Genomic DNA, 21,565 nt, shown 5'->3' with positions numbered 1-21,565 from the left:
ATCGAAATAGCCTGCCATTTTTCCCAGTTCAAATTCAAGTCAGCTGCCACGAGTCTCCTACAGCTGATGTGTTTGTTTATTCATAGTATTTAAATACAGTTTGACATAATAAAATACCTACACATTCCATCTTTGTATTTTAGTGAGCTTGCTGTACTGCCTGACTATGACCTACTGTTTTACATTTGCAGTCTTTAAATATCTTATATTCTTCCAGGAGTAATAACATTGTACCTCTCTCATACATGCTGCCTTGTTTGTCTGCATTACTTTATACACTTTATCTGATCTGCTGTTCTCACCTGCCTTATTAGTTTTTGTTTCATATAGATAGCAATTTTTTACAGATTAGGTAATAACCCTTACTGAATCCATTCAAATCCAAATGTGCAACAGGATCACTCTGTTCTGAAATTCCCAATAAAGTTAAGATCACATCATTTACACAATGATGTTTTGTGTGCTTCAAATGATGGTTTTTATGCAGTAAAAGTAGGGTGGTCCCATGACCAACTGGATAGGGTTACTGAGCCTTTAATTAGCTGTGGAACAAAGAGTTTCAGCAGGTGCAACTTGCCATGTGACTGACACTTGTTAAAATTCTTTCTTCCAGATAACTATTAAAGTTACAAGATGCTTTAATATCTTTTTGTTCATATTGTCATCATAAATAAATACAGAAATTCTGTAGTAAACATTGCCGTACCTGGCAACAACATGGTGGTCAAAAGGTCTGGAGAGTCGAGTATGTCAGTGATGGCATGCTGGAATTTCTTGCTATAATTTGATTGCAGGTGGCTGTGAAACAATGAGAAGAGTTGGAACAGAATAGATGCGTACCTTGGTCTTCTTCTTTGTCTAAGAGCAATAGAAAGCAGGCCCTGCTGAACCTCACCTTATGTGGTGGACTTCCCAGACACATTCCACAAACTCTTTGAATATGCTGGGGACTAGACATTAAACCTCTTTGAAGAGATGACCTGTAAATAATATCATCTTTCTCCACTCCTTTGTTATACCTTACAAATCTTTAAAATCTATAATTTGTCATAACTTTATTCCATCAGTTATGAAATACTTTATGGTTGTCCCCTAAAAAACTGTATGAGGACAAACTGCTGGATGGCAGAAGAATTAGAAGGTTCATTCCATCCCAAAACATGAGTTCTAACAACTATCTAAGAACTTGGGGGCACTGTGAAAAACTGGCCCATATATATATTGAACTCCTCTCAGCCTGTGTCAAGATAGCCAAGTGGACCTATGTGGAGGGCTTACTTTTCCAGCATCAAGTTGGGTGTTGAAAGACGTGATCTACCTCTGTGGCATTGCTCTTACTTTTCATGCCCAAAGATACCGTGTTCATTCTCAGGCATCTTTGGGCAAGGCAAGGCACAAATCCAATCTGGAACCCTGTAGAAGTTCTCTTAGTGAGTGTCAACAGCACTGGCCTTGATTAATCAGCAGTCTGACTCAGTACAAGGTAGCCTCTGTGTTCCTAAAACATCATTTTACCACCATTTCACAGTGACTACTGGAAGCTGCATCTCTCGCACAGCTGCAAACGTGTACAAGCATGCTGAAAGGCAATATAAGCAATATATAATCTTTCACAATTATCCCATGCCTACATGATAGATCGTTCATGGACACAATCTATCTCAAAGCAACAACAACAACAAAACAGCATGCCTAAATGTTTCATGGGAAGCTGCCTTCAGAATTCTCCCTACCGACAGTGAGTGTCTTAACTGTACAAAAAAATATTCCCAACTGATATCCAGGGAAAGTTTACAATGAACTTAAACATATCAATAATTGCATCTTCTGTGACAATGGCTTTTCTTTTTAAAATGCCAGTGCAAATTGTAGCTTAAAAGGAGTAATGCTTATCAGCTGCAACAAGGAAGAGAAGACTTAAGGCTCTCGCTCCCTGCTGGCAGTAACATTCATAATTTCACTTCTCTCCAAGCTGTTACTTGTATTTTAAACAACAGCTACAACAGGTATGCATTTTAATTACAAGGGTGCATTTAACTTTAGCATTGATTCTCAGAGCCTAATGATTTTATTCATCAGGATTTTGATGCACAGGGCCTAAGGCTAGCATACCCTCCTTGAACTATCAAGACTACTTACATGGTGGGCATGTAAGTCCTTTATGATGTCTAAAGGCAACCTTGTTTTTACCAGCGAGGTCCAAGAGCACCAAAAGCATTACACAGAGGCAGATGGATCAATTCAATGACTTGGAATAAGGCAGCTTCCATGTTCACATATAGATGTGATTCACCAAATGACCTCTGCTTCACAAATAGGAAAGAGTAACTAACCTTCTCCATGAAGATACATCTTGCCAAAATTCATAGAGGATGATGCAGGCATCACTCACCAATTTGTGGGCAGAGATGCTACAGGAAAAGAAGGGAGACCATAAGGAAAAATGTTTTTATCACAACATGTCAGGCTATGTGTGCTGCATATCAAAAAGGACTTTAGTGCTGTCATCCAGGCTGGCTCTTCTGGTGCCGTGATGACTTATCTTCGGTGACTCATGGATGGGTTTTTGTTGTTGTTCTCGCAGAAAAGATAATTGTCTCCATGCCGATGTTAAAGAACTGCCAATGCTTTTAAAAGGAGAATTTGCTGTGTTGTGATGGCCACATTAATTACACAGCCCGCATATGGGAGAAAAACAGACACCAACGCCTTTGTCTCCTGCTTGAAACTTCTGCATCACTACATTGACTCACAGGAGTATTCTTCACCGACAGCAGGGGTGAACAGCATGTAGTCCATGGGCCCTGCATGTAGCCCCCCCCCAGCACCCAGTATCCCCCATACTCTCCCATGGTCAGAATGTCCCCGCATCCACTCTAACAGATGTGAGAGCATTTTTCCATGTTTTGATTTCTCAGAATATTATGAAACATTTTCACATTTTGAGCACTTCCCATTTTAATATATATAAAACAGGGGCGGTACAAAGGTTTGCAGGCACAAGTGCAGGTGAAGCCTTCCTAGGTCCAGGGATGAACATGAGCAACCCTCAGTGTTTGTCCACCCCAATTTACTGGATCCAATTTTAGACTCAAACCTTCTTCAGAAGACCCATTTGTACAACTGCTTACAGCGCAGAACTAGATTACCTTGTTTGACATAAGCTTGCTATCAAAAATTGGTAGCCCTTTGTCACTTTCTCTCCATCGCCTATTCCAGATGATGTTGAATTCCAATTTCCAACAACAATAACCCATTTAATTAGCGATGACGGGTCATGGGAGCTGCAATCAGCAAGCGCATTGCCACCTATTCCCTATTCCTATGCTAGGGTTGAGGTAGCCATGTTGCTTCACACCCAAAGATTTGGCGTGTCAGTAAGGACTGGGAAACACAACAATATCAAGACATAGGAACTTGCATCTAAATAGGTTGCCATTAGATATTCCTACATATTATGGGAAACAGTGTGGTGGGAAAGAGAGATGGGCTTACTGCCCAGCTGCTGTTTTGCCTGGCAACTCCACATTAGACACAACATGTGATTTTGCTCATCAAGAATAGCGTAATTTTCAAGAAGGCATATTGATTCTTGGCTGCTATGAAAGGCAATTTAATGCAAAACAAGACTGAACCTTACAACTGGTATAGTATATTTCATGTCTTACATAATAATGACTAGTGAGTCTCGTTTTCCATTTTGATATACCTTAGTCATTTTCCAGCAAACAATAAAGGTATGCCTATACTCTAGTAATGACAATTGATTAATTTTCATGTCTACCCAAAATGTATTCATAGTGCATAGGTTCATTCATTAACATACCATACTGAAATTTTCTTTTGACATTATTCTTTTTAAAAAGGGAAGGGGGGAGTATGTTACTTTCATTAGAAGCAAAATTCAGATTGTTTTGATTTGTTCGCAATTATCCATTGTACTTTTCAACAGCAAATATCATGAGGGAACGTAGAAGTCAGAGACAATAGTGCAGACTTACACCCACATACGTGCATAATTATAAACAGCGATTTTATTTTCAATGCCTCTGTTCCTTTTGTCATCTCTACAAAAAAAAGGAGCAATGCTACCTCTCTGTAATAAATCTGCTTCTAGAAGCACAGTGTTCGTCTGTTTTATGGGACTGTCAGATGGACAGCTTAGTTCATGGATCTCTATCAAGCATTATTGTATATATTCTATGTTCTATAAATAACACCCACCTCTTTGTTGTTGCAAGAATGTTAAGACTCACAGGTCAACAAAAATCACAAGCTCTGTTTTCAAACGTTTTTCTCATCCCAGCAACATCTCAAAGTCAAACTCTGGAAGACTTACTGTAGGCAGCTGCTCTGTCCAGCTGTGATTTCTGTGTAGGACTGGAGAGCTTGGTGAAATGCCTCCAATCCACTTTCTGCCACTGCAATCTGTCTTTGTGCCACCAAAATGTGCTGCAGGAAGGGAAAGAGATGACAAGGGACGTATGTAATCAAGTTAGAGCATTTTGCACTCTAGGTCACTAATTGCCCCTGCCTTTCAAATTGTTGTCAATGTCTTTTTTTTGTGTCATCATCTGTATACCAGTACCATAATATTATGCCACTGTTATTTTTTTTAGCTTTATCTGTTTGTGTGTTTTTTAAATATGCTGCAAGGCATCCTAAATTCCAGTCTTGGAAGAATACCTGAAAAAAAAACACTTAAACAAACAAACAAATAAATAAACATCAACGGATTGTGCTCTTTTAAAACACACCCCAGCAGGTGCTGCTGCTTCCATTTATTTTGGTTTGGTAACCTTGTGTAAGCCAGAGGCAAGCATGCAAATACACAGCTCACCACCTTAAGGCAACTGAGTATTTCCTCCTCTTACAATGTTATCCCTCCAGGCATGCAAATCTTTCAGTGTGTTATCAGTCATGCAAATGAAATTATGCTAATTCCCAACTGAGTAATCACAAAACAGAAACAGGCTGATTTGCCCAATGCAGATTAAGGCAAGTTTGTGATTGAATCAAGGGCAATGTAGTCTGTGTTATTCATAATGCGGCTTGATTAAATGTCAAATGAGCGATCATAGGAAAAGAAAGGGAGTCAAGGGAAACAAACATTCCCACTGGCACTAAAGGCCATTAAATCTTGCAACAAGGACAGCATACTAGGCTCATGGCATCTGTTGCTGCTTTCATCCCAACAGAAAAACTGTCTGAAGAGGAAGATGCTGTTCCTTCTGTGTATACTCTCCACAAGAACCAAAATACTGCATTTTTCATGTTCTGGCTAACATAGAAAGCATACAAAGGTAGAAACACTTCCTCTTTTCAGACTGTTACTTTTCCATAATGAAAGCACACACACACACAAAAAAGAAAGCAGTCACATTCTAACTGTCCCCATATATTTTCATAATGATGGAATAGGACATAAGTAATCAAAATTTGCTGGAGGCATGAATGTAAGGAGATCTGGATCCAACCAAAGCCCTATCTTGTCTAGTATACAGTTCATACAGTTGTCAGCCAGGTGCCTAAGGGAATCTGACAGTTGCTTGAATGTGGTAGCAATCTCAACTCTGTTGAGGAACAAATGTCTTTGATCCCAGAGGTAATTGCATAGGGATCCTTGACAGCCATTATTCTAGAAACACAAGAACACATCACTATTCCCTTGGTCTTTAGATGGTGCTTTGCAGAATAATGTTGGTAAAGATCAGGTCAAGAAGTTTAGAGACTACATTCATATGGAGAGTGTAGACAAATCTACTGCTTACTTGTTCATTATCCTTTCCCCTTTCCTCCCTTTTGTTATAGTTATGTCTATTCTCAATTTTCAGTCTATTCTGCTACCTCCTTCTCATTTTTATTCCTACAATAGCCATATGATGTAGGTGAGAGTAAGGAAAAGTAGCTTGCCCAAGGATGCCTAGTAGTGACTAGTACCTAGATCTTCTAAGACCAAGTGTGATCCTAAGGAGTTACTATGCTAGGTACAAAAACTGCTGCTGGTTCAGATTGAAGGCCTGTGTAGTCTGGTATCATCTTTCTCCCAGTAGCCAATTAGATGCCTTGGGAAAAGCTACAAGCCAACAGTCATTCTCTCCCAATTTACCAATAGAAGTAGCCTATTATCCCTGCCCCCTTCATGGATTGCTGCCTTGTCGTGGTGAAGGGGCTTGAGTAATTCAGAGAAGCTATGGGCTATGCCGTGCAGGGGCACCCAAGACAGATTATGGTGGAGAGTTCTAACTAAACGCGATCCACCTGGAGCAAGAACTGGCAAGCCACTCCGGTATCATTGCTAAGAAAACCCCATGAACAGAAACAAAAGGCTGAAAGATATGACGCTGGAAGATGAGCCTCTCAGATCGGAAAGTGTTCAACATGCCACTGAGGAAGAGCGGATGACAAGTACGATACAATACGATAAACCTTTATTGGCATTAGGCAGTAACTCAGGGGAAACAGACAAAATCAACATTAATGAGGAAGTACAAAATCATGAGAAATAATATATATTCTCCAGAGAATGGGGTAAGGAGAATTCAACATTATAAGGCAACAATAAGTCTCAAAATTTCAGTTAAGTAGTTTGCCACCACCTCAGTGAGGGGAGCACAGCGATCACTCAAGAAGATAGGGAGAAGATCAGAGAAGTGATCTGAAAAAGGAACCAGCCAGTGATCTAAAAAGAGTTTGCTATGGAAGTGGTGTGCTGAGCATCTAAATAGAATATGGTCTAAAGTGTCGGGCAGGAAATGACAGAAAAGGCAAAGTCATTTGTCTTTAGGGATTTTGGAAAAGCGGCCAAAATGCATGGCCGATGGGAAGATGTTAAACTGAGCTAGCATGAAAGCTCTCTGCCGCATAGGATTAGTCAATAGATTGAAATAGTTTAAAGGATATTCTAAAACAGGGGATAAGCTGAAAAAGTTTGGAGAACATGTGCGATTAAGGAGGTCACTTAGATGCTCAAACTCCCACTGATATAACTTGGCTTTGATATTAAAGTGAGCGACAGATAATTCCAAATCAAAGTGATTTTAGTGGGATATCAATGGATGACAGTTTAGAATGGATAAGTTGTATCCATTTGGGGGAGTAAGAATCTCTTAACAGAGCATAAAGTAACGAATACAGGAGCCTGGTTGAAAATGAACAAAGCCAATATTTAAAGGTGAGACACCAAGGCACAGTTGAGGGGCGATGGATCCCTAATTCAAGTAGGATAGAGGCAAGTTGAATGGAATTTGGAAGGCCAAGTACAAGTAGATCCAGAGCTAATGAAGTGGTTGGGTCAAAGTCGAAGTGATGCTCAGCTGCGGACACGCCTGGAAGTGAAAGGAAAGTCCAATCCTGGAATGTAAGATCTATGAACCTTGGTAAACTGGATGTGGTCAAAAAAGAGATGACAAGAATAAACATTGACATACTGGGCGTCAGTGAACTAAAATGGATGGGAATTGGCAAATTCAATTCACATGATTATCATATCTACTATTGTGGGCAACAACCCGTAAAAGAAATGGAGTAGCCCTCATTGTCAACAAAAAAGTGGGAAAAACTGTACTGGGATACAATCTCAAAAATGACAGAATTATTTCAATAACAATCAAAGGTAGGCCTTTCAACATCACAGTAATCCAAGTTTATGCACCAACCACCAATGCTGCAGAGGCTGAAAGTGACCAGTTTTATGAAGACTTACAACACGTTCTAGAACTGACACCAAAGAAAGATGTTCTTCTCAATCTAGGGGATTGGAATGCTAAAGTAGGGAGTCAAGAGATAAAAGGAACAACAGGAAAGTTTGGCCTTGGAGTTCAAAACGAAGCAGGGCAAAGGCTAATAGTTTTGTCAAGAGAACAAGCTGGTCATCACAAACAATCTTTTCCAACAACACAAGAGGTGACTCTACACATGGACATCACCAGATGGGCAATACTGAAATCAGATTGATTATGTTCTCAGCAATCAAAAATGGAGAAGCTCTATACAGTTGTCACGTTCCCAGGGGTTACAATAAGCCAGTCCAAAGTCAGGAATTCAGGGAATGCAGAACCAATATCCAAATACCAAAGCCAATTTACATAACGTAGTCCAGGGTCAGAGTCCAAAGCCAAAACGCATAACGTATTCCAGGGTCAGAGTCCAAAGCCAAGAGTCCGGAGACCACAGTTCAAGGTTGTTAGGCACATGGATGCAAGCCAGAGGTTTGACTTGTTGCTTCCACAGATTTTCAGCCATCTGAGTGCTGTTTAAATAGTAAAACAGCCCCTTGAACTGCTGGAAGCCTTTTCATCCTGTCAGTACTCAGGGCTAGTTGATTTGATGTTTCTGTGGGCAGCCTTCAAGCCATCCTCTGACCTTTTGGTCAGAAGTCTTCCCTGAAGCCTGGCCCGAAGCGTGTCTACTGGGGGAAGAGAATCTGAAGGCGATTCAGGTGTTTGTATTTCTAATTGCTCACCACTCTCTTCAGCCAGTTAACCCTTCAGGTTCCAGATCTTCGGCTGCACTCATGACAACAGTCCAGCAAAACTGGAGCTGATTGTGGCTCTGATTATCGGTTTCTTATAGCAAAACTCAAGCTTAAACTGAAGAAAGTAGGAAACACCACTGGGCTAGTCAGGTATAATTTAAACTAAAGCCTTTATGAACACACAGTGGAAGTGAAGAACAGATTTAAGGAACTAGATTTGGTGGACAGAGTGCCTGAAGAACTTTGGATGGAGGCTCATAAGAGGAGGCAGCAACAAAAACCATCCCAAAGAAAAGGAAATGCAAGAAAGCGAAGTGGCTGTCCAATGAGGCCTTACAAATAGCAGATGAGAGGAGGGAAATAAAATGCAAGGGAGATAGGGAAACTTACAGAAAATTGAAAGCAGACTTCCAAAGAATAGACAAGAGGACCTTCTTAAATGAACGGTGCAAAGAAATAGAGGAAAAGAATAGAAAGGGGAAAACCAGAGATGTATTCAAGAAAATTAGATATATTTTGTGCAAAGATGGACATGATAAAGGACAAAAATGGTAGGGACCTAACAGAAGCAGAAGACATCAAGAAGAGGTGGCAAGATTACACAGAGGAATTATAGCAGAACAATCTGAATGCCCCGAATAAACCCAGATAGGGTGGTCGCTGACCTTGAGCCAGACATCCTGGAGAGTGAAGTAAAGTGGGCCTTAGAAAGCATGGCTAACAACAAGGCCAGTGGAGGTGATGGCATTCCAGTTGAACTATTTAAAATCTTAAAAGATGACACTGTTAAGGTGCTACACTCAATTTGCCAGTGAGTTTGGAAAACTCAGCAGTGGCCAGAGGATTGGAAAAGATCAGTCTACATCCCAATCCAAAAGAAGAGCAGTGCCAAAGAATGCTCCAACTACTGTACAATTGCACTCATTTCACACGCTACCAAGGTTATGCTCAAAATCCTCCAAGGTAAGCTTCAGCAGTATGTGGACCGAGAACTCACAAGCTGTATTTCCAGTACAAGCTGGATTTCAAAGGGGCAGAGGAACTAGAGACCAAATTGCTAACATGTGCTGGATTATGGAAAAAGCCAGAGTGCTCCAGAAAAACATCTACTTCTGCTCATTGACTATGCAAAACCTTTGACTGTGTGGACCACAGCAAACTATGGCAAATCCTTAAAGCAATGGGAGTGCCTGGCCACCTTATCTACCTCCTGAGAAACCTATACGTGGGACAGGAAGCAACAGTTAGAACTGGATATGGAACAACTTAGTGGTTCAAAATTGGAAAAGGAGTATGACAAGGCTGTATATTGCCCCACTGCTTATTTAACTTATATGCAGAATACTTGTATTTAACATATGTCCATAATTTTAAATTGTGCAATGCTTTTATAGAAATACAGTGGTGCCTCGCTTAATGAGTGCACCGTTTAACGAAAAATCCGTATAGTGATCCCTTTTTGGGGATCGCTATACGGATCAGCCCCAATCGCCGCACTCGCTTTGCGACGATTGGGGCTCCGGCGGCCATTTTGGAGCCGCCGAACAGCTGATCGGCGGCTCCAAAATGGCCACCGCATGACCCGAAATGGCCCCTATCAGCGTTTTCGCGCCCTCCCCTTGCTTAGGGGAGGGCGCGAAAACGCTGATAGGGGCCATTTCGGGTCATGCGGCGGCCATTTTGGAGCCGCCGATCAGCTGATCGGCGGCTCCAAAATGGCCGCCGGAGCGAAAACATCGCTGGAGGGGGTAAGTTTAGACACTTATTGGAACGCATTAAACTAAGTTTAATGCGTTCCAATAGGTTTTCCTGCCCCGCACAGCGATGTTTTCGTATAGCGAAGGTTAATCCGGAACGGATTAACCTCGCTATACGGGGCACCACTGTACATAGATAAATAAAGATCTGATTATCAATTCCTTTTCTTTTGCAACCACCACTAAGTTTGGCACCGCACTGTTATTATCACATACCATAAGAGACTTTGCTCATTTTAGGTATGCCCCTTGCCGATAAACAGAAGTAGTAATCAACAACTTACAGAATCTCTTTCTTTGCAGACCCCATCGTCTTTCAGAGGTTCCAGCCTTGGACTCTGAGTGGACAGAAGTGCAGAATTATTGCAAAAGGAAGCAATGCAATGTAAGTCAATGAAATAACTGATATCATGATCTTCTTCTTCATCAGACATTCACCGTTGCTAGAATGTCATGTATGTGTTGTAGAAACACTTCAAGGTTTGGCTAAGAGACATCTATACATATACCAAGTGGCCGACTCAGGAGAATAAAACAAGAGAGTGGAATGGCAAAAGGAGAGTGAAGACAGAGAGAAAGAGTGAAGACAGACAGAGGTCAAAGAAAACATAATAATCACGTGCCATTAAGACAATTCTGAATTATGGTGACCCTTTTTCATGGTTTTCTGGAATATTCAGAAGTGGCTTACCATTCTCTTCTTCTGGGGTGCCCTGAGAGTCTGCAGCTTGCCCAATGCCATATAGGCTGGCTCTACTCGCAGGAAACCCAATGGGGAATCGATCTCCCAGCCTCTACCTGAACCACTGAGCTAGTTAAGAAGGGATGGGCTCATCCACTTTTTCCTCTAGCTCTCCCTACCACCAGCATATGGCCCTCAACTGATTAGCTTTGAGATAACCTAATTTTATTTATTTGCAAGAATGTCCGCCTTAATTTAAGCTGGAAGAGTGATTCATCTCACTCTCACCTTTGCATAGATAGACCACCATTTCTACACTAATGTTGAAACGGAGCTGCAGGAACCAAGGCTGGCTCTTCCATCAAAGCAGAATGAGGGACCTGCCTCTGGTAACAGGCTCTGAGTGCCATGAAAGAATAGCAAATTGTTATTTACTTTGTTGTTACTGGATTGATATTGCAAGGAAATAGCTAAGTGGGTGGGAGGTCATGGAAGTTTCTGACTCATATGCCAAAACAATTTAGGGCTGTCCTTGAGGAATGTGCATCTTGGCTCAAGGTTGGGGAGGTGGTCTTTGTTGCTCTGACTCAGGCAGCAAAAAATCTTTGGGCAAGCACTGGCAAGGGACCATAAGCAACGGTGTATCATGAGGTTACTACCATCTCTTCATTTGGAGAGTTTTCTGGAAGAAGGACAGAACTTTATTTTGGATTTAATTTTTTTTATCCCTGACTTTGCTTTGGAAGGTACAGTGCTGTAAAACTGAACAAACAATTAAGTGGACTTTGTATTTACATAGCTCTTGCATGCATCAGAGGCATATTACAAATCCTACAAGACATCTATATACGTTTCAGACCTGTCTGATTCATTTTTCTTGTTTTAAGTCAACCATAAAGAATAGTTTCCCAGTTGCTTCTTTTTCATCTTAGCTTCAGTTTTAACTTCCTTCTCATTTTAGTCACATTCCACACATTTTCCTAATTGAGACCTGTTACTATTAAAGGTTTAGAAACTGTTTTAAAAGCAAGTATATATGAATTAAGGGGGGGAAAAACATAAAGCCCACTTCCCTCTACAAGTCCTCTCCCTGCAAGTCAACAACCCTTTTAAAGAATATTGGGTTTTCTGATGTTGAGTTCTCTTGAGAGGCTGGAAGTGAGATGCTTGTGTGATCATAATCATATGATTTTACACTCGAAGTCTCCTGAATTGAAATATGGAAAACCTGGACATATTAAGAAATAATCATGACTGGGGGAAATGGGGATGATGTTAAAGTAGGCTGAATTTTATCCCAAAAGCAAGTATCCCAACAGTAACCAGAGCTTTGAATTTCCCATCTAAAGGGCACCATTTTCATTTGCTGGCCCACCTTACATTCCAGTTTGTCAATGAGCTGCTGCACTTGGTCCTTCTGACAAGTCCACTGGCTGTCAGCATCCACACGAACCCCTAGATGCAAAGAGAGACGGGCAAAGCAGAAGTCACAGGAAGGCAGCTTACAAGAGCAGTTCAGTGGGCAGAGCTGGGTGTGGGTGGATTTTAATCCCATCAAAAATGAGACAGATGGCATGGCAAACTTTTCTCTTTTGCTTTACCACACATCAGACATTGGACACAAATTACTTTTGATCCTGCTTCAACTCCCAACCTCATTTTAACCTAATCACCAAGCAAGGGAATGCTTTATTCTTTCCACCACTACATAATGTTTTTCCTTGCAACTGCATAGATTTAATAAATAATTTGCTTCATGTTGTAAGATAGGCAGGGTCTTTATCTAGGAGTCAGCCATGGCTACATCTGATGTTCCATTATTATTTTACTGCAAGAGTGCTGCGTCTCAGCCTGTTGCTGACTTGTGAATCACAATGCTTTTTTCAAATTGTTCTCAGAACAGCAGTGCCTGAAGCCTAACTAGACGTAACAACAGAAAATAGCTGCCACTTACCAATGGCTACTTCATGCATTTCCCCAGGAGAAGACTTGCACAGACAGGGTGGTATCATCCTGTATCTTTCCCCACTCTTTGAAAACAGCAGCCAGTGAAATGGAGTGAGAAACTGATTCTGTCATTTCCATATTTTACTCTAGGGCCCATCTTGTCTTTAAGGAGAGTGAGGCAGTTGCTTCAAGTTGCAGATTTTTCTCATTGTATGGTAATATATTTTATGTCTTTTCATGATGCTAAAGATCTGCGAGATGAGGCAGCTGCCTCACTCTCGAAAGACAACCAGCTCTGCAATAAAGGGGAGAGGGAGAAGGAGAGAGAGCCACGATACCTCAGTTGATTTGATTATTATGGGCCATAACTTGGCTGGGCCTATCATTTACAGCTCCAATTCAGGTAGCAAAATGTCTTGAGCCAGCCAACATTATCGGGAAAATGTGAGTTGAAGGCAACCACCTCCTGTAATATCTGCCTGGGTTCTGACTTATAGGAATTCATTAGAAGGAAAAGCATTATACTTCTTGTAGGGAAGGCACTGAACTGGTTCACACATGGCTTACTCATTTCAGCACTACACAGTGACTTGCATGTGTAAGCCATCATACTTTAAGCCCCATCCATAGCATTTTCATATACGGTAACTTTTAAAAGCAAAGGTTTTCAGAAACCAAATCTCAGTGAACCTTCACATGATGGTGTTATCAAGTGATAGAAGATCAGATGAGATACGTAGGGTTATGTGAACCACCTCATAGTTGACTGTGAGGAAGGAATGTGTACTTTAGCCCTGTTGAGTTGTTTCAAAGTATACGGTATCAACATACGAGGTAGGTGAGCATGCTAGCTCCACCTTCTTCATTACCACTTCCAGCATCATCTCGTGTGTGTAGTGGAACATGTCTGAAGCAGGGGTGGAAAAAATTATTTTGACAACAATTTCCAGGATAGCTCAGTCAGTATAGCTGTTGCTTAGATTTTCTGGGAGTTGTACTCCAAGCAATAAATAGTTAGAGAACATGTTGAAAAACAGCTACGACAATTGCTTGGTGCTTGGATAAGAAGTTAATAACTGTATTTTTTAAAGGAGTGAGTTTCTGGGATTTCCTCTTACTTGGTGTCTGTTTGTGAAGAGAAGCAAGCACAAGAGGAGACCCAGTGTAACTGCTGACACTGTTGTCTTCAACATTCAGGCTGGCCTTTGCTGTATAAAGCTTACATCCTTTCCCCCTCACTGTTAAGTGTGGGCACAACATTGCACAGCAATGTCAGGCCATTTTTGGTGTTTTGAACTGTAAATAGAGAGGCGCATTTATACAGCAGATTTTTTTTTTGATGGAGTGAATGTGTTTTGATACACCTTCTATGTCACTTCATTTCCTATTCAGGAATGTCTATGACTTGTGCTCACAAAATCTGTCCTCTGATTCTGGCAACAGATCAACCTTGTACCAGAGGTTGTAGTTATGTTTTGGATGATATACTTTTAAAAACTCTGGATACTTATATGAACACTAGTGGTGGATTTAGGAGTACCTGTGGTCAACATCCCTGAATAAGGATCTGTAGGAGACAAGCAGATATTCTTCTGAGCTCTACGACCACATCTTTTCAAAGTACGTGGGCCAACAAGAGGTTCTGGTTTCTTCATATCATTCCTAAAAGGTACAAAATCAATGTTATGCAGTTCCCAAGGTAACTGATGCTACGTTTATGAGATCTTGTGTGTGTGCAAGATCCATTATATACAATACAAAGCTAAAAAGAAGATGCACCAGAAACATAGTCATCATCTAACTGTGCGAGTGTTCATTTGTTTTTTAAAATGCATATGCACACGCACATACCCACATGAAAGACTTGGCAATAAATAATAAGATAGTGCTACCAAATGGTATCCTCTTCCGTAGGATTAGGTCTTCCATCATTGGAAAACCACTGAAAGCTGGATGTGGGAAAATCACTGCTGCTAAAACAATTTTATGGCACTTAGAGAGAGGCCACACTGATTTAAAAATGAGATTTGGGGCAGGCTGATTCATATTTTTCCCCTCTATCGACAGAAGATGCAACGGGAAATGTAAATCAGCCTACAGTCCCCTATCCCCAACTCTAGTTTTCCCCCTCTTCTGCTGGGGCTTCCACTTTTTTAAAAAAGCAGATGCATTTGAATTGGTTCAGACATGTGATCGCCTTAACCAAGGCAGAAAAGAGAGGATTAACTGTTGGCTCATGTGTATGCGCATGCACATGTACACACACTTTCCCCCTTGTCTCTCTCTCTTTCTCTCTCTCTCTCTCTCTCTTTATAAATATAAAAGATTCCCCACCCTTTTTAAAAAAACAGGTAAGGACAAAACTAAAAGGACAAAACTAAAAGACATGGAAACCTTGATAACAGCTTGTAAGCAGTTCCCCTTTAATAGCACCAACTGTTGGACTATTGCAAACAAGGTGTAAACAAGGCGGCTTCTCTCTCCCTGTATGGCCAGTTAATGTGGACAGACCTGGTGAAGCCTGGAGTTCTTGGCGTGACTTAACAGCAAATGAATGCAAGTGGATTTGCACTTCCCTTGCTGTGTGGCTGCACCCTTAGTGGTATCATACTGCTATAATTGTGTACTGTAGATCCACTCATAATAGTCTAGTCACCATTATTTATTATTTATTATTATTTATTTTTTATTTATTTTATTTATATCCCGCCTATCTAGTCGCGAGGACTACTCTAGGCGGCTTACAACAACATTAAAATACAATAAAAATAAACAACCAATACAAAAACAGGTAAAAGAGAAAAAAGACAATAAAGAGATAAGTTGGGCCAGCCCAACTGCTTGACAAAGTAAGACAACTAATGGAGACTCCTAATTCTGATTATCATGAAAGAGAAGGAAACTGTATTTTTAAAAAGAATTTATTTTTGTCACATTTTTACTATCAGGAAAGAAAGGCAATTTACAGATTTTCTGCCTCAGATGCCAGAATTACTTCATCCAGCTTTGGGTACTATGTGTCTTCACTTATCATTTTTGGCCTAATATATTTTATTATATGAAGCAGAATTCAAATGGTAATTGTGCTTCATGTAATAAAGTATATTAGGCCAAAAATGATACCATTATCTTTTACTTTTGTGGGCAGGTAAAGGCCCAGAGCAAAGGAAGGCCCAGATGTGACAGAGCTAATGTTTCTAGAATTAAGTAAGGACAAGAAAAGAGATGAATGGCCTGGCCTGAGATTGTACAATCTGGAGCAGATTGCCCAGAGAGTGTTTAAAGCTTTAGCTTTTAGTTTTGGCTGCTCCCATGTACCTCAGAGAGCTGCTGTACTTTTCCCGGCCAGCTTGCTCTTCTATGGTGTCTGCAGCACACTCCAGTGAGACCTGCAGGGACTGTAGTTGGTTCATTGTCTCACGCAGTAAAAAGCGGGTCACAAACTGTTCCATTTTGGAGGAGCTCTCATACACCTGAAGGGAATCAGACATGAGGAAAAGATACCATCTTGTACAGTACTATACTTCTATCCTCAAGTAATGTGTTATCTACTGAAGTACTTCAATGAACAAGCAACAAAAGGTCTGCATTATTGTATTTACAATAGCATGCCTTTGATTTCTGCAAAGCATTTCTCCTGACATCACTGAGAAAAATGTTAGGCACCCCCAAAAGCACTCTCAGGAGTTCTGATTTACCGTTCCAATGCTCTGAACTGGAAGTGAATCCACTCAATTTGCCTCTGTTGGCAAATTCACAGTAAATATTAGTTATTTGTTGTGAGGAATTCAGACCCTATTCGTTAAGGTGGTCCTTCAAATGCAGACATACAGTATCTTGTATTTGGAGGGTTAAGCATGAATGCCTGCATAAAAGCAGACCTTTCAGTTAAGACATGCTAAAGGGCATTTTTAAATGCCCTGAGATATTATGTTTGAAAGTATATACAGTATATCCTTTTTTGGACTACAGCTCCAGAACCTCTCAGCCAACATGGCTGAGCAGATTAATTACTGTATTTTTCACACCATAAGACACACCTTTTCCCCACAAAACAGGGGGGTGGAAAGTCTGTGCGTCTTATGGAGCGAAGAAAAGAGATTATATTTTCCTCTTTTCTTCTCCTAAAAATTGGTGCGTCTTATGGAAAGGTGCATCTTATGGAGCGAAAAATATGTATTGATTAAAACAGACAGCAAATGGAGTAGAACCAATATGCTCAATAAGCCAAACCCGGTATGGTAACGAAAGGTATGTCACCCTTGCAGAAAGCCATCACCAAGTTGACAAGAAGAGCTTCCTTTAAGAAAAAGTTCCCAAGGTTGTACTCAAAATTATACTGCTGAGATTAAACAATAGTAACTGAAACATCTATCACATCCTGAAGGTGAATATCACAGCCATTTTTATGCTTGGATGGGGGTGGTGAGTAGAATGGGATTCTGTCAGAGTGCAAACACGGCCCACTTATTCCATGTCTAGCTAGAACTCATAGCTTTCAGTGGTCCTGATTCTGTGCCCTTTTCACTTTGGCCACAGTTTTTAATGCCTTGGACTCTTGACTCTTGGGCTCTGTTCTCTAAGCCCAAAGCAAATCTCTGCCCTTCTTTCCTTCCTTTTAACTATTGCTTCCACTATTAATACTATTGTCTCAGGATTATGAATTAGGTTACAAACGCAGTTTCAGTGTTTGCTTGCCTTAACTTTCAGTAATTGCACCTGAGTTGGGATTTATATTTATGACGTTGTATATGTAGGAAGGAACCTATTTTGCTGTATAAATACTGTACTGCATTTCATGGCCTTTATCTGCTTTCAAAAAATGGAATGTTCAGCGAAGGCAGCTAATATAAAAACTGCATCCAGAAAATGTTTTAACTTTTGTTTGTAGAACTCAAATACACACAAAACAAATAAGCAACCAGAAATATAGTTAAAATTATCATTATAAATCGAATAATATTTGAAGTGCACACCCATACTGAACAAGTACAAAACGTTCACACTGAGCCAGTGTACACCAACCCCATCAGGGGACGGGGTGGAGATGGGTGCCCGGGTTACAAATCTACCTCTCTCACACAAAAAGGATACCTCGTTAACACAAAAATGTTGCTTTTCTCCATAAATAGTCATTCCGAGGTTTATCTCTCTATCTGGACACCTGGAGAAGCATAGCAATTCCTTGAGACTACAGCCAGCATCCTGAGACCTGTAAATCTATTCTCTAGTGCAATTAAGGGTGTGGTCAGATAGGGGTTTGTCCCATGGTTTGGTCTAGTTTGGGGGTGGGCCTATTTATTCATTTTTGTAGTGGCTCCATTATGAAATTGCAAATCAGTCTGTCCCTTCCTTATTCATGCCTATCCATACCTTTTTGGGTCCCTGTCAGGGGTGACTAGTTTTGCTTTTTTAAACTGCAGATAGGACCACACCATTTTAGTTTGGTGATCGCCAGAATTGAACAGGAAAGTGGCACCAGTAGGGGTTTTCCCCAACAATTCAGTGCTGTGTGACTTGGTGGCTAGGCAATGAAGTGATGTGGTACCAGTATTTTTTTAAAAAAAATTGTAAGAATAATTTGAGTTATTTTCCTGCTCCATCCCTGAGGGGGAGTGGGAATGACCAGAATGGGTGTAGCGACCGGAAAAAAAAATCTCTTTCTAATTCAGCATTATTTCATTCTGGCAGGATGCTGATAGAGTTATATGTTCTTTACCAATAATAATAACAATAATAATCAGTTTTCCCTGCTTCCCACCAAGGAGGAGACAGAAGAGGAAGCAGAGGGGAATTCTCCTACCTTCTTTTTCCTCACAACCTACTTGCTTTGGTCACAAGCTGATGCAGTGATATGTCACTCACCAATAAACAAAGAAAAAATAAACATTAAAAAAATTAAGATCCAGCTCTCCCCACTCCCCGGGGAAGAGAAATGGGATGAAAACTCTTTTGTTCTTCTTTTTCTTTACAATACAGTACTGTTTCGTTTTGGTGGCAAGCCAATGCAGTGCTACGTCATTTACCAATAAATTTTTTTTTAAAAAAATCCAGCTTCCCCACACAGAAAGAAATGCAGGAAAGGACGGAGGGGTATGGAGGAACAGAGTGAGGAACAAGTTAAATGAGGTTGCTTTAAAGTGTGATGTAGCTTCCTAGACCAAAACCACCTGATTCTTGTATGCGGATGAAAGGATCATTCAAAATCTCAGACTGCATCTTTAAGCATTCTTGTTCAGCCTCTTCCAGCCCAGATAACCTTACTATCTAGTTGCACCCTAAGTTTCAGAGTTTTAAAAGTCGCTGAGCTTTATTTGGCAATGAAAATGAATAACTCACAAGTATCTCATCCATGACCACAGAGCTACTTTAAACTGTAAGCAAAAAGCCTTTTCTTTTGCACAAAGGGATATTCTTTACTAGCCATGAAATCAGGGCTCAGGCAATAATGTTATATGCGTCTGCCACTGCTCTTCTGCATAATGAATCAATGAAAGAAATGATCTCTACAGAACAACTGCTTCATTTTCATCTATTGAGATAAATTATTGCCAAGAGGATGAACCTATTTGATTTGACCTGATTATTTAATTGGAGATTCAGCTACACAGCACAAAAGTTTCCATCAAAAGACCATTTTTAATATAACTGTAGGTCTCGTTAGATGTTCAAAATGAAGAATCCTTGTTTTCTTAGAATTGTTTTGTTTTATCTCTGTTTAACCGATAAATTGGACTGTATGGGCATAATTCAAAGCAGAGATGTGATAGCTGGGAAGGTAAAAGTAAAGGTTCCCCTTGACATTTTCAGTCCAGTTGTGTCTGACTATGGGGGGCAGTGCTCATCCCGTTTTCAAGCCATAGAGCCAGCGCTTGTCCGAAGACAGTTTCCATTGTCATGTGGCCAGCATGATTAGGGAACGCCGTTTTACTTTCCCCCCGAGGTGGTACAGTGGACCCTTGACTTACAGACGGCTTGACTTACAGACTTTTTGAGTTACAGACTTCTCTGGCTGCAAAATTTAGGTTTGACTTGCAGACTGAGATTTGACTTACAGACCAGAAAAAAACCAAAATGGAACAAAAACGGCCTGTTATGGGATTAATCGGTTTTCAATGCACTGTAGGTCAATGGAGACTTGACTTACAGACTTTTTGACTTGAGAACCGCCTTCCAATATGGATTAAGTTCTCAAGTCAAGACCCCACTGTACCTATTTATCTACTCGCATTTGCATGCTTTCGAACTGCAAGGTTGGCGAGGAGCTGGGACAAAGCGACGGGAGCTCACTCCGTCACGTGGGTTCGATCCTATGACTGCTGGTCTTCTGACCCTGCAGCACAGGCTTCTGCAGTTTAGCCCACAGTGCCACCACGTCCCCTGGGAAGGGGTTACTAAAAGCAATCCCCATCACATAGTATGCACTTTTCTCATTGAAACTGCTTCCCTTTTGGTTAGAAAAGAAAACTCTAGCTTTGTATTTTTCTATAGAAATTCCCATTTCTGCCTCCAAGGACTGCCGTAGATTAGGATATATCTTGACTCATAAAATTATACATTCGCAAAGCCTGAATTGTCTTTCAGAGAGAGAGAACTGTGCACAAAAGCATGTGTACCCTTCCAAAATGCATACAATTAAAATATACACATAAAATATACACAAATGCATATAAATGTGTTTTAGTCAATGCAAAATTTGTGTCCAAAATACATATAGGCCAAGATTCTACTGTGCTCTTATGCCTGTAGAAGGCAAAAAGCCTAACTTGCGATGGCTTCTAAATGGCAAGTAATGAGTCCCCATTTGTGAGTTAGACTTGATTCACAAAGCATATTCATTTCAGTGCATTTACTCCAAGTAGGAGTTATATTGGATTTAGTCCATAAATTATATAAATTGAGATATGTGAACTTTAATTTCTTGTTTAATTTCTTAGTGTCCCTTTGATTTCTGAGGAAATGAAAATAATTGTAGTACTGTTTTTTATTTTTCACAGATAAATGGAAATGTACCAACTCTTGCTGAAATTACAAGCACAAGTATCTTGTATATGATGTTCACTGTGAACAGGAACTATAAATGAACAGGTGGATTTTTAACAAGTGATTCACTTTTTCCATAGAAGACACAAATTTATTAGTGAACTTTGTTGATTCATTCAAAAGGAATTTCAGATGAATGTAAACAGGGTTTGTTATCCTGAGTTGGCATGAATGAATGGATCAAAGACTCAGAGACCAGGACTAAAATTCAATGTCTGCCATTGCATTCATTTGAGCATTTTATAAATCCCAAGACTTGGTTTCCCACTTGCAGTGCAGTTGAGATCCAACTGCAAGTTTGTGTTACGGTTAATATGGATCTATGATGCGTGTGATCATTCAGGCAAGGACACTAGAGCTCTTAAGTATCTCACCTAACAAGAAATCCCAGGATTCCACAGAATGGAGCCAAGGTGGAATCAACACTTGGTGTAATGATGCACTGAGTATATAATCTCAGCTTGCCACCTGAAATGCTATCAAGATCCAAGAAGAAGTTTAGGTTGTAGCTGCTGGAGATATATGAGATATTTGCTATATCAAGATATTGGTGCTCACAGCAGTTGTACCATGCAAAATGTACTCAAAACCTGCTTCCTTGGCTGAAGCTCAGGTGACTAATAGGAAAACAGGAAGACTGACTGACACTGGAACTCCCTC

The 21,565-nt window shown here is 40.4% G+C and overlaps 1 protein-coding gene across 1 annotated transcript in view; it reads right to left on the bottom strand.

Moving 5' to 3' along the window:
• NECAB3 (N-terminal EF-hand calcium binding protein 3) overlaps nucleotides 1–21,565 on the bottom strand; it is a 115,447-nt gene that overhangs the window by 4,770 nt on the left and 89,112 nt on the right. Inside the window, exons 6-12 of the mRNA XM_020814229.3 lie at nucleotides 16,181–16,335; nucleotides 14,403–14,524; nucleotides 12,291–12,370; nucleotides 10,518–10,571; nucleotides 4,340–4,452; nucleotides 2,334–2,411; nucleotides 707–798 (exon numbers count right to left, since the gene is read on the bottom strand). Of these exons, the coding sequence (XP_020669888.3) occupies nucleotides 707–798; nucleotides 2,334–2,411; nucleotides 4,340–4,452; nucleotides 10,518–10,571; nucleotides 12,291–12,370; nucleotides 14,403–14,524; nucleotides 16,181–16,335 (694 nt within the window). The remainder of the gene's footprint in view (nucleotides 1–706; nucleotides 799–2,333; nucleotides 2,412–4,339; nucleotides 4,453–10,517; nucleotides 10,572–12,290; nucleotides 12,371–14,402; nucleotides 14,525–16,180; nucleotides 16,336–21,565) is intronic.

This window comes from Pogona vitticeps, chromosome 4, assembly GCF_051106095.1.
Source record: "Pogona vitticeps strain Pit_001003342236 chromosome 4, PviZW2.1, whole genome shotgun sequence".
Classification (NCBI taxonomy): domain Eukaryota; kingdom Metazoa; phylum Chordata; class Lepidosauria; order Squamata; family Agamidae; genus Pogona; species Pogona vitticeps.
Note: the sequence above shows the minus strand (reverse complement) of the source record. Positions and strands in the feature narration are given on the sequence as shown.